Source organism: Puntigrus tetrazona, chromosome 4 (genome assembly GCF_018831695.1).
Source record: "Puntigrus tetrazona isolate hp1 chromosome 4, ASM1883169v1, whole genome shotgun sequence".
In the NCBI taxonomy this organism is placed as follows: domain Eukaryota; kingdom Metazoa; phylum Chordata; class Actinopteri; order Cypriniformes; family Cyprinidae; genus Puntigrus; species Puntigrus tetrazona.
Window position 1 is genome coordinate 1,931,528 of NC_056702.1, and position 14,252 is coordinate 1,945,779.

The 14,252-nt window shown below is 38.6% G+C and overlaps 1 protein-coding gene across 1 annotated transcript; it reads left to right on the plus strand.

The window, feature by feature from the left end:
* The first annotated feature begins 9,214 nt into the window (after positions 1-9,214).
* On the plus strand, positions 9,215-14,070 carry pou3f2a (POU class 3 homeobox 2a). Its single transcript, XM_043236186.1, has one exon. It carries the CDS (start codon positions 9,450-9,452, stop codon positions 10,467-10,469), a length of 1,020 nt encoding a protein of 339 aa, XP_043092121.1. The 5' UTR covers positions 9,215-9,449; the 3' UTR covers positions 10,470-14,070.
* The last annotated feature ends 182 nt before the right edge of the window (positions 14,071-14,252 follow it).

Here is a 14,252-nt window from a genome sequence, read left to right on the forward strand (position 1 = left end):
CAAATTTTGAATCAAATTAGATCTCAAATTTAAAATATGAATACAAATCATAATCAAACTTAAGGACAAGGGTTATTAAAATCAGTATCAGAATGTAGATCAGAATCAAAATACTATTTACATCTGAATATGAATCAAATAGTCAAAATCAAGATTACAATCAGGAACAAAGACAGAATCTGGTACAGAATAAGAATCTGAATCTAAATGTAACAATAAAAATCAGAACAGAATCAAAATGAGATTTATTATAGTTATGAGTCATAATCAAAGGATCAGGATTGGAATCAGGTACAGAACAAAAACTGTCTAAATCAGGATTAAAATCTGTAGCGGACTTCAGGACCCAAAATAATCTCGACAAAATCTAATCAAAACAAAATAAAAATGACATTAATCAGGACGCACATAGAGAACTAAATGTAAAGAAGGTGGTGAAAAACCCCTGCATCGACCAGTCCATCCCTAAATTCATCTCTGCTAAGATAATAAAACAAGAGAGCTAATCTGGAGCAAACTCAGCAGTTTTAAACACGATTTACAACAGATCAAAGAGCTTTTCTTGTGTGTAAATGAACCTCGGTACAGAGCGTTCTCTTCTGAGTAATGAAAATACACAGACTCAGCAAAGGAGAAATACACATTTTTTTCAATTCACTTTCTATACCCCCTCAAGATCCTGCCTTTAACTAAAGTGTCTTGCTTCTCTCTCTCTCTCTCTCTCTCTCTCTCTCTCTCTCCCTCGCTCTTTCTCCAGGGTAATAAGTCGGCTCTCTCATTCTGTCACACGCTGTGCTACATTGATCAGGCCTGCAGGTCAAGTTCAATAGGAGCAGTGAGTGCCTCTTTTTTTCCCCTTCCTGAGATCAACACGCACACATACACGTTCTGAAATGCACATAATTACACACAAAAATACACACGCACGCACTCACATTCCTCATTCACACATACAAAGTGTTGCGTGTCCCTCTAAGGAGGTCAGACTCCTGGAACGACTGTTCCAGCCTGTAAACAGCGGCTGGGCTCCCACTTCATTAACATTCAAGCACACAAACAAACAGTCAGAAACAAGAGCAGAACGTTCCAGAAAAACAGTGTGTGATGTTTGCGGGTTGACGGTGACAGGAGATTTCGCTCACACACACACAAACGCACGCACGCATCTTCAGTGAAGTCTCAAGCGTCACGTTTCTGTTTTCGTTCGTTCGCGTTTTAGAAGGACATCGACCTCCGTGGTTGCTAATTTATCCCAAAGAGGGTAGTAGATAGTTCGTTTAATAACATTTACGTTAAAGCACAATTGGGGCTGCACCGCTGCAGTGTTTTATGGGGTGCATTTTATAAATAAAAAGAGTTAGCATTTATTGCTAACGCTGAGGGTCGTTATGAGACGCGCTGACCTCCAAAGACACGCAAATGAATTTATGAAGTATTCTCACCGCCATCGTAGACACACACATTAGCACACACACAATCTCATGAAACAGCCCTCGGTCCGTTTGCACTGGACCATGGCAAACAGAGCACATCTGTTAATATACACAAAGTAATTACACTTTCATTTAACACACACACACACACACACCACTTTTCATTAAACACACTCTGACTGTTTTGAGCAGAAGAAACATCTCATTAGCCACTGCTGGGAAATGCTAGCACGTGTGTGTGTGTGTGTGTGTGTTTGTGTGTGTTCATGAATTGCTTTGTATAGTCAAATGGCACTAGCATGTGTCATGGCACTTTGTTCCCCTTCTGTTAAAGCTATTTTGTCAATTTATCTTTATTTCTTTCCGATTGATGAAGACAAACTGTCGTCGCAGAGGCATTTTTCACTTCTGCTGTCCTCCCCTTAAAAATTACCATAAACGTTATAGCTCTGCCAAAATACTGCAAAGATATTGTTACTAAAAATCAGTCGTCACTGTCATCAAATTTTGTAGAAGAACAGTGTTTTAAGAAGTTGAATGTATTTTAATGTAAGAGTTCAGGAGCAGAATCAGAGACAAAGTTACAATCAGAATATGAGTCATAAACAAACGATCAGGATTAACATCAGAAACAGAATCTGAATCAAAATCAAAGTCAGAATTAGAATTAGAATCAGAATGTGTGTCATTTAAACTATGAGGATTACAGTCACCAACAAAATATAAATCAAAAATCAGAATCATGATTTGAGCCATAACCAAAGAAAGATATTCATGACAAAAAAAAATTGAGTTCAGATGATCTGTAATGGTTTTTAAGATGTCAGGATCAGAATCTTAAGCAAAATCACAGCACAAAATTTGAATCATAAATCAGAATATAACTCATCATAATCAAAGAATCATGGTCAAAATCATGGTCAAAATTAGAATATGAATCATAATCAAACGATGAGAATGTGAATCTGAATCTGATTCGAAATTAGAATCACAACAAGTCATGGATGTTTATGACAAATAAAAATATTGAGTTCCATAGTCATTGTTTTAAGTGGTCAGGATCAGAATCTGGATCGAAATCAGTCGAAGTTAGAATCATAATATCAGTCACAATGGAAGTATCACGATCAGATTCTGAATCAAAATTAGAATCAAAACAAGAAGTCGTAAGCAACACATTACCAAAGGTATTTTGAAGAGTTCCCATATGAATCTGTTGTAGATGATCTAGCATAACTTGTTATTTTAATAAAAACTATATCGTGGTCAGTGGCAAAGATGACAAATTGCATCATTTTGAAGTTCCTTGATTGTCTCTGCACATGTTATGAGCTGGAAAAGGCAGCAGGTCTCTTCAAACACGACTGTACACACAGAAGAGCAGCTGAACGCTCACTTTAAACATTGACTTTAAGACACAATTCTACAAAGATTAGCAAACGGGTTTAATACGACTCCGTATCCTTTGTCAGGACAGGGACTGTGTCGAGTAATATTCAATCTATCAACTGCCACAAAGTGTATGCAGCCCACAGGAAATGACTAGTACCTTTTAGCATGGAATATTTGGGGGATCTTTTCTGATGAATGTGGATATGTTTACTTAAATCTAATAAAAACAGACTACAACTTCCTAAAATGAGGCCTTTTTAGCATGACACTGGACAGTAAGGGGAGCTTTGGGAGAGGATGAAGGTCTAAACGGTTGCCATGGTGCCACAGGGTCGTGGGGGTCACAGCTGCAAGAGGCAGCTTTAGGAGATCGCTAACAATTGGGGGTCCGCTAATCACACACACGCACGCACACACGTACACACACACACACACACTCACAGAGGCAGCTTTAAATGGAGCACCAGCGCCAGTGCAGAGCGCTTCACTCTTAGCAGGAATTCTGTGAGCAGCCACTCAGCCTTTCTCTGTTTCACCCCTTCATTCTGCAAATCTCTCACCTCTCACCCTCTGTTGGGCCAGCAAACCACTTCACAATCCCACCCTCCCACTCGCACACACACAAACACTGCAAGATGTCCTTGGTCCTTTATGGCGGAGGACAGATGGTGTCCTGCCTTAAACCACTCAATTCTTTTTTCCCTTCTTTCTCTATTTTTTATCTGTTCGGGAAGGGGGAGACAGGCTCTTGGGAAAGTGACCTAAACGTGATGAAGGCTTTAGTGAGGCTTGAGAGGAGAAAGAGAGAAAATGTGCATTAAAGAAGCTGAATTTGATGTTTGTCTCAAACTTTTTTAAGCATGCATTTAATCATATACTCGCAGATGTACATTTAACCCCTACTTACCCACACACACAACAAAGTCCAAAACAAATGGGTATCATTTCTTACTAATGTGTAGTTGGACCATTTAGTGCTCACTAAAAGCTAAACACACACACACACATATCTTCCTTTCCATCTCCGCTGTGTGACCGGAGTTTCACTGTTAACCTGTGCTTGATGCATGGATTCAGCTCTTCTTCAGCTGTTAGTGTGGCCATCAGTGTTCAACTGGAGAGATTAACAGTCATTTTAACCCCTAGTTCAGACAGCTGTATTGATCTGGACTGATATACTTCTGTATAAATCCCCAGTGAGACAAACCGGGCTTGAAATCTGGGTTTAATCTGAGGTTAGTCCATCTCTATCGATCCACGAGGGCTTTCGAGAATCTCCTGTTCTAGAAGAGTGTTCTGCGGTTCACGAGGGTATTAATGTTCTTGAATCATGGGAATGTTCTGATGCTGGAGTTCACATATAAAAGAGAGCTAACTAATGGGTCTTGAACAAAATTGTATTCATCTAGACCACTGCAATGTTCTAATTTTGCAAACACTAGTAGATTTGTAATGTTCTAGAATGCTGCAGAATGTTATAGGTATCTAATAGTCTAGAACTTTGGTATGTTTTAATGCTGGTATTTATACAATTATGCTGAATTTAATTTGAACAGAATTATGCTGTCGTACATCACTGGAATATTCAGAATGCTACAGAATTTTATATATCAAACGATCTAGAATGCTAAAGATGTTTTGATGCTAATATTTACACATTTTACTAAATGTTATGTGAATGGAATATTGTTCTAAATAGCTAGAATTTTAAGATGCGGAGGACACATTAGGAGAGTTCCAATGTTCTAGACATGTATTAAATGGTCTACTCTAGAACACTAAGGTATTTTGATGCTGATATTCATGTTTTTACTTGATTGTTGGATATATATCTTTAAAATGTTCTGTTTCTGAGATTTTGATGGATAATCACACGTTTTACTAAAACATAATTTTACTGTGCTAAAATTATATTCTACACATTCTAATGTTCTAGAATGCTATAGAACATTATAGATAATTAAATGTTCTAGAACGCTGAAGGTGTTTGATGCTGATATTCCCACAGAATTTCTTTTAAACAAAATTTTGTTGTTTAAGTCTACTGATATTAGATTATATAATCTAATGTTCTAATATTAATCATTTACAAACCTTATCAATCTAGAAAACTGGTGGTGTTTGACGCTAATATTCAGAAGAGAATTTTACTGTTCTAGATCACTGGAATGTTCTATAAGCTATAAAATGTAGAAGAATTTTCAGATGTTCTAAAACATTTTTATGCTGAGATGCATATATTGCAAATACAAAAATGATTCTATACATTTTACAAGTACATTATATTAATAATTATATAGTGATTAAAATACACTACAGTCCCTAACTGAGACAAAAGATGGAGCTAGATGTGATTGTATTATCTGTTTCAGAAGCACCAATTTCTGATATATAGAGTCGGCACGGGTGACAATGAATATTATGAAAAATCAGACCATTAAATTGAGCTGCGGACCAATCAGAAGCAGCATATCCTCAAGTTTAACGCGCGAGCTACAATCATGAGGTTGTTGTGACACTGAGGTTTAGGCATACATAACAAAAAGGTCATGTGCTTTCATTTGGGAGAAAATTTAAAGCCACAGCGACCCTGAAAACATGACATATTTATACTCTCACATCCTCGGAGAGAAGATCAGGATGCAAAACGAGCAAAACACCCATGTGGATTTTTAATGGTCTGTTGCAACGACGGTAAAATCCAATCAGCCATTAAACCACCAAACTCTTGCATCTGAGTCCAGCAGAAAGAGAGACTTAAGTTTTATTTCCGTCAAGTCATAAAAGTTCAGGGAACAGGGGAATCAATCAGCGCTTATCAGGCTGCGAGTTAGCTGCCTTCCAAAGATCTTGGAAAATCAACTAAATATCTTAATGACTTTGGATTTGCACATTACAGTTTTATCATAACTGCCTAAGCTTCTCAGACAAAGATTTACACCCATTATCTAAATAATACCCCTAATTAGTGTGTTCATTATATCCTCCCACACAAAGCCAGAGACACAGACACCTCTGGATTACCTACTTAATCTGATGATGCAATGTCATTTTCCCACTCACTCCAACCAGCGCCAAATGTTTGTCACAATCAGGCGGAAAATACATAATCCTCACAAATGCTCTAAATTAGAGGAACATCGTAGCAGACATGGAGCTGAAATCTGAATGCTCAGACCATAGAAGGGATAGAAGCACGCAGGAGCTCAAATCATAACCCCATTAAAATCCAAAACCCTTGTGAAAAATACATGTAATTCTGCATTTGTTGTAATAACGTATGTACCCGCCGGGCTTCCAAAGTATTCATATTTAAACAACTACCCAGTAAAAATGAGAGAGCTATTGGGTGTAATACTATTATCACTATTATTAATATCATTTTAAACATTAATATATGCATTGAGCATACAGTATACAGAACTTATTTTAGCTGCGATGTTTGATTTAAAATTATAGCTGACCGTTGGGTTTTCAAAGAAGTGGTTTTAAAATGTATTTGTTGCAAGCGCAAGAATTGCTTTTTTTTTTAAACAGCACTCTTCAGATTCACTTTCACGCCATGTTTTGGAAACAGGTGGTTTCTGAAGGGTTTGATCTAATGACATGCGATGAGCTGGCGTTTCTGCTGCATGTATGTGTGAGAGAGAGTGTGTTTGGGGTGCTATTGACCCCAGTTTTGCTGTGCGCAGTGGGGGCCTTAATACAGAGAACTGAACTGCCCCTCTTTTATAAGGAGCATAATAGCCATTCGCTCACAGCTGACCAACACTATCAAAGGGAGAGGAGGCATGTGGGATTACAGATTTAACGAGCCCTTTGTGCAGACTAATTACATGTGAATGAGGGTCTGTAGAAGCTCATCCACCCCTTATATCTACCACAGGTGAACCCAAAACAAACCCCACACACGCATTAAAACTGACAGAAAACACAACAGTGTAAAATGAGATGTATACGTACTGTATTACGTGAATTGCAGTTGATTTGTTTTCAGTGCATTTTATTCAAAACTCGAGCAATGAAAATTGCTAAAAAGGTTTTTCGGTAGTACACAGAGAAGAATGTTTTACAAAATAAGGTACTATTTCGTTTTTTCTACTTCAAGCATGTAATCCAGTGTGATGCTGTCTATTTCTTTGTGACTACATGTACTATATAAAAATTGAACGCCAAACTAAAACTAAATAATTTTGTTCAAATATTGCCAATGTACTTTTGCATGTTTTATAAATTTGTATACATTGTATTGTTTTGTATATTTTGAAAATCTTAGTTTTTCCACTATATTCTACTTTTCTATTCACTTCATACTAAATAGTCTATTAACATTATTGAACTAGTTTATATATTATTATTGCACTACAATTTAAATGCTCTACCTCTGTTATACATCACACACAACCCCGTATGCTCTACAGACATTTGAAGCATATTAAAATATTTCTAATAATCATATATTTTCATATATATATATATATATATATATATATATATATATATATATATATATATATATATATATATATATATATATATATATATATATATATATTTATTTATTTTATTTATTTATTTTTTTTTTTCATAAAATCTGTGGACTTATTAAATGTTATTGCTTAGTGTTACCAGACTGTTCTGTTCCTGCTGTGAAGAAAGAAAAGTATAAAAAGAAAAATCCCCATGATGATCATGTTTTGAATTGGAACATTTAGTTACTCAACAGTCCTATCTAATTAAGGCACGAGAAATTAAATAACTCCAGCACAGGGTCGATATAATTACTGCTAATTTATTGCTCAGATTATTCACCATTAATTCTTATTCTCTCAAACACAGATTGGAGGAACTAAACCAGAGAGATAACTGTTTAATAATAATAAACGCTAGGCCTTTTCGTCCCTTTAACGGGTCTAGCATCGTTTATGCATTATTAGGATGTGTAATTGAACAGCCCATAGTTTGCATATTACTTTATTAAGCTAATGTGTTTTCTGCTTGGCCATGCACGACTGTGTTAAAGCTTCTGAATCTTAAAATTACAACTCAATTAACACGGCCGCTCCTCGCATTTCGCCAAAACTCATGAGCATTCGGCAATCTGCACTCACAATAAGTACCATGGGACGATCATGCTTTTTAGACATGCTTCCTTGTATTTTATGCAACACAGAGATGCATTATAAACAAGTGCAACAAAATGTGTGGAGAGCAGTGCATGTTTACAAAAGGCCGTGGCTGGGGTGGAGGTAGAGCCTGCCATTCACCTCTCTCTGGCCCTGCGGCCCTGCGATGCCCTGCGAGCGCTTTTCAGGCTTTGAAATGGGCTTTATGTGCACGAGGAGAGAGAGAGAAAAGGCTCGAGCAGCTGTGACGTGGGCGGCGTTGTTTCATTCACCTCTCGCCATGGCAACGGACAGGGGCCCAAGAAATATGCCCCCTCCTCGAGCCATGAGAGACACAGAGAGGCTCTGAAATCACATCAGAAAACAGAGTGCTGTTTCAACCATATAATAATATAAACAAACACAATTATTATAATGTCATCTGAGTCTAAAAGAATTGCTCAGATACCCATTTAATTGTCATATACCCCGAAAGGATGGCTAAGAGTATGTTTCATGAAAGTGTATTATTGTGAATTTTTGTTTTCTGCCTTTATTTTTTTAAAGTTAAAAAAGAGTGTCAAAAACAGCTGTGAGCTCACTGCACGTTTTCAAACATTTCGAATTTACCTTAAATGAAGAAAATTTTAATTTTAATGAAGTAAATGAAATTAACAACTGAGTAGAAATGACAAGCTATTGTAAACAGATAGAAGTTGAAAGGATGGAATGATGTGATTTTTAAAGTGCAGTTCTGAATTTATAATTCTTTTTTTTTTAATGAAATATATTATACACCCATTAATTAAAAACATTCTTATACTACATATAAGAAATAATTACAAGAACTATATATATATATTTATTTGCACATTACACACACACACACACACACATACACATATATACATATATATATATATATATATATATATATATATATATATATATATATATATATATATATATATATATATATATATATATATATATATATATATATGTGTGTGTAGTAGAGAGTGTGTGTGTATTTGAAATATAATATACTACAAACACGGTTATTAAAATATATTTATATTTTCATGTGCTAGATTTTACGGATAATATTCAAAACAATTGTATTCCTCTGAACAATAACCAATAATAAGAATTAAATTAATTATTCAATTCCATTTAAATGACTATTATATAAGTAAAGCCAAGCAAAACAGCATATCACTACATAACTGTGAAGCATTTAAACTTAAAGAAAAAGTTAACGAAAGCCAGGCTGGATACCTTTGGAGCCCATTGCGCCCTGTCACTGCTGATCCCTCTGTGCTTGTTTTCAGTGGAGCGCAATGGGATGGGGCTTCGGTGTCGACTCTACTGTGACCAATGAACGCGCCGCTGCCGCATCTGTCAAGCGCTTCCGACCAATCGACAGCGGCGCGAGGCGGATCTCAGGTGCGCGCCTCTGCGTCCTCGCGGCTCTGGCGCGCTGGGGAGCCGCCTGTGGCACAGAGTAGCTGTGGAAACTATGGCGACCGCGGCGTCCAACCACTACAGCATCCTCACGTCCAGCTCGGAGCCCGGCAGCATGCAGCAGACGCCGCCGCCGCCGCAGGCCTACAGAGACGCGCACAGCCTTCTGCAGAGCGAGTACACCACCCTGCAGAGCAGCGGCAGCACGCTTGGCCATGCGCACCAGTGGCTGACGGCGGCGCTGTCTCACGGGGGAGAGGGGTCGCCGTGGCCCGCCAGCCCGCTGAGCGAGCAGGACATTAAGCCGGTGGAGGAGCTGCAACATTCGCCGAGGCAAGCGCATCTGGTGCAGCAGAGCCAGCCGCATCACGAGGCGAGCGCTTGGCGCGCTACCACCATGCCGAGCATGAGCACCTCCAACGGGCAGAGCCTGATCTACTCTCAGTCCGGGTACGGCGAGCCGGGGATGCACCACGAGGAGCACCACAGCCCTCATCTGAGCGAACACGGCCATCCGCAGAGCCTGCACTCGGACGAGGATACGCCGACCTCAGACGACCTGGAGCAGTTCGCCAAGCAGTTCAAGCAGCGCCGGATCAAGCTGGGTTTTACGCAGGCGGACGTGGGGCTCGCGCTGGGCACCCTCTACGGCAACGTCTTCTCCCAGACCACCATCTGCAGGTTCGAGGCGCTCCAGCTGAGCTTCAAGAACATGTGCAAACTCAAGCCCCTGCTGAACAAATGGCTGGAGGAGGCGGATTCCACCTCGGGAAGCCCGACCAGCCTGGATAAGATCGCGGCGCAGGGGAGGAAGAGGAAAAAGCGGACCTCCATCGAGGTGAGTGTCAAAGGGGCCCTGGAGAGCCATTTCCTCAAGTGTCCCAAACCCGGGGCGTCGGAGATCAACTCGCTGGCGGACAGCCTGCAGCTGGAGAAGGAGGTCGTGCGGGTTTGGTTTTGCAACCGGCGGCAGAAGGAGAAGCGAATGACGCCCCAGAACGGACCGATGGCCGGGAACGAGGATGTGTACGGGGACGCCTCGCCTCACCACGGCGCGCAGACACCTGTTCCGTGAGAAAGGGGCGGCCTGAAACATAATCGACTGTCTCTTTGTCCCGGTCACAAGCCCGCTCGGGGCGGACCGACGGTGATGAAGTGTCTCTGTGTGTGGCACCTCCGAGGGCGCGGAGAGAGCGCGCGTGGTTGCGCGAACAATATACGGGCGCGGGCGCCAGAAAACACGCTCTAAGGCGTTACGCGCCGCGGCTGAACCTAAAGAGGGAACGTAAATATTATTTTATTTAAGAGATTTCTTTTCTTAAGTCCGGGGATCTGTGAAAGCATCATATCACTTCCAACCGAAAGCTGTGAAAAAAAAGGCGACAGGGGCGCGCCATCTTCCCCTCATGACCACAAAAGGTTTCTTACTGATTTAAATTAATCCGGTGCAGTCTACTGTGCATTCTCTTCCATGTATTAATGGAAAATGCTTCGTTATCATCATTATTATTATTATTATTATTATTATTATTATTATTATTATTAGTGTTTGCGTCACGATCACAAAAGGTTTTAATGCTGATTAAATTATGTGTATGCATTTATTTTGCCTTTATATATTAATAACAATAAATAACCTAATAACAATAGTAATCAAAATCATAATAATAAACCGTATATCTATTTAAATAAAAAGATAAAAAATCCTAATATGAAAAAATAACAACAAAAACAATCACATGTATTATTATTTTATCGTTATTATTAACATCGTGCACATCGAAAAGTATCACTGTTGAATTCAAACGTGATCAATTCTTTAAAAGTCTAATTTCGGTCACAACAAAGGCTGCCAAGTGCTGCTGTGTGTGTCTTTCACAGGCAAAGCAGCCCGATTTCATGCAGATCACGGATTCACGCTGCTGCTGCAAAACAGAGGCCTGAGGAAACAGTACAACAGAGTGCTGTGGATCATATCGAAATTTCTATTCACAAAATAAAATTGACGGATGCCAGCTCTTTATAATTAACCACCCCGTTTGGGTTTTCTTAACATTTTGAGTGAATTTCTATAAGCGTGCACCAAAAGCGTTTGTGCTTCGAGACGGTGGTTTGTTTATTAAGATCCTTCCTCCTCTCGGTTTAAAACGTGTTTATGGGGTTATTTAGCGTTTTCTAATTTAGGAAATTTAAAAGAAAACAAAACCGACTCGTATAATTCATGCTATTTTATATTTAAGATAACAACCAAGCTTTTTTTAATTTCAGTAATTAATGACGAGATGCAAAACCGACACTGATGACAATATAATAATAATTATTATTATTATTAAAAGGCAAATTGCTCTTGTTTGTAATTATTACAGCAACACCGTTCGATGATGATGATGATAATAATAATAATAGACTGATAGAGGCCAGTTATTCTTGCCCATATTATAGTAACATTGTGTGATTTTGTGCGTCAACTAAATGTATAAGCCTCAACATGTTTGTATCTGTTTGCTCTTTTGTGTTTTTTGTTTCTCCCAAATTTGTCTCTTTTTTTCTTTAACGGGAAATATTACACCAGCTGTGTTACGCTGATTTGATGGCCTGCATCGAAAAACAAGGACATTGTGCGTCGATTTTTCAGTTGACTTTTCTATGGCTCTGTGAATACTTGTATATTTGTGCACTTAACCTGGCACTGCCAAAGCACAAGCTGTCAGTGTGCCCTATTGAGACCAGTAACGTCTTTGGTTTTGACAGAAAAATTGCACAGTTTTTAAACGCCTTTTGTCATTAAATGAATACGTTTTTTATATAAAGAAGTGCCTCTCATCAATGCGCGCGCCCCGCGCGTGAAGATCCTAAAGAGAAATGGATTGACGATTTCACACGTTATTCGAGCGTCGAGGCTGTTCAATATAATGTAGCCTCGGGATGAGATGATGCTGTAGATCCGTCGCAATGCCTTCGCTAAGATTTCTGTGTGACCGTGGAGGCAAATATTTGTCAATTCTCCGCTCCTGAAAACGGATTTGACCGAACGAGATCGGAGACGTGCGTGAATGTTTTGGGTTATTCTGCATCCAATAGGAAAATAAATTTAAAATACACCCATGGAAACTAAATAATAAAACATATTGTAATAATAGCTTTTTTAAAATGACTAATAGAGACAAATTCTAGCGTACTGCATTATAATGCAGGCCCTTTTACGGACGGCTTTTTTTATAAATAGACTATCATCGGCCATTTCTTTTTAATCAGTTTATCCTATTGCTCCATCAATGCACACGTTCGGGATGCCAGACGTCCGTTTTATTTACTGTGTGTTTATAATAATTAGTGAATCATGGGACCTTGGAAATTTTCACTGCCTTGAAAAACTGCGTAAAAAAAAACGTAAAGCCGCATTGTGTGTGTGTGTGTGTGTGTGTGTGTGTGTGTGAGAGAGAGAGAGAGAGTCGAGCAGCCAGGCTATATGCTGTGAGCGCCATCTATTGACTATAATGTGTTGGAGACAAGCAATTCTTAGTGAAATTGAGATATTACCGTTGTCTGTCTGTTTGCATGCATGTTCTGTTTAGTCAAATATCACAGCCATAAAGTCATGCAATATGAGCTCGGGGTGTATTTTATAAGTACAGCCTATCGTTTGTAGTCACTCATCTTGTTTAGTCTGGTGTCAGTGCAGGTGGTAGGCTATCTGAATAGATTTGTGTAGGTTATTTGGTAAGTAAAAAGTCCTATTAAGTCATTGCATATTGGTTGCGGATCATATTAATTTTGACTCCTGTAGCGTGAGTGTCAGTTGCGTTTGAGAAAAACGTGCTCATCGTTGGAAAGTTATTGTTTTGAAGCAGGTGGCGCATAAAAATATGGATTGCTTAGAATTGAATAACAACTTTAAATCTGGATTAATTTAAAAAAAATAAATAAATAAAACGTTGCGTGCTCTAAATCTTACGTTGAATTTCTAACAGTCTGGGACAGCAAAGTGTTCACCTTTTACTTTCCCAAAGCGGAAGCTCGTTATGTTGAATGTGTAAGACTTCCGTTTCATTAGCCGCTATCAAGTAAAATAATAGCAGAGTGCTGTAAAGTTTGCGTTGCGTCAGCGTGTTTGTGATAATGATGATAGTAAATAATAATTACAAATAGCAGTATCCCATTTTAAGCAGGATAACACGGATTGTTTTGGTAAGGGTGAAATAGCTGGACCCTGATAACACCGGAAGCCATGCACATTCACAAACCTCCGCTTCCGCTTTTACGTGAGAAAAAAAATGGATATTGAATATTAAATTAAGACATTAATAGCTACTTTAGATTATCTGAATTAATAATTACAATTCTACTAATTACATAACAAGCGCAATAAATTATTATATAGGAATAATTTAGCAATTTTTCTCAAAGCAAACATTTGTGACAGACTACTAAATCGGGCTATCTATTAGTAAAGAATATTAAGAGTTAAAGAAAGAACCCAGAAACCACACAACCAGAAACGGTTCATTTAATACAGCTATATTTCATGAAATATTTTGAATATCTTCAACACATTCTCCAGACGATTTTGTTTCCTTTATGTTACAGGGATCATTAGTTCAGGAACACAATCCCTCCCTCCCCAATATTATGTGTAGCCCATAATAAATCCATAAATCCAACAGGGTCATGATAAACACATAACACAGACTCTGTAATATGGCTCTAAAATCAGCACACACTTGAGAAAACAAAGAGATTTTGAACTTCTACCATTGCCCTTTCAACGTTATTCCATCTTTGGGTTGCCATATTTCCATCACTTTCGGCATATGAGTGGGGCTGTATGTCTTATGAGGAAAATAACTACAAGATTGTC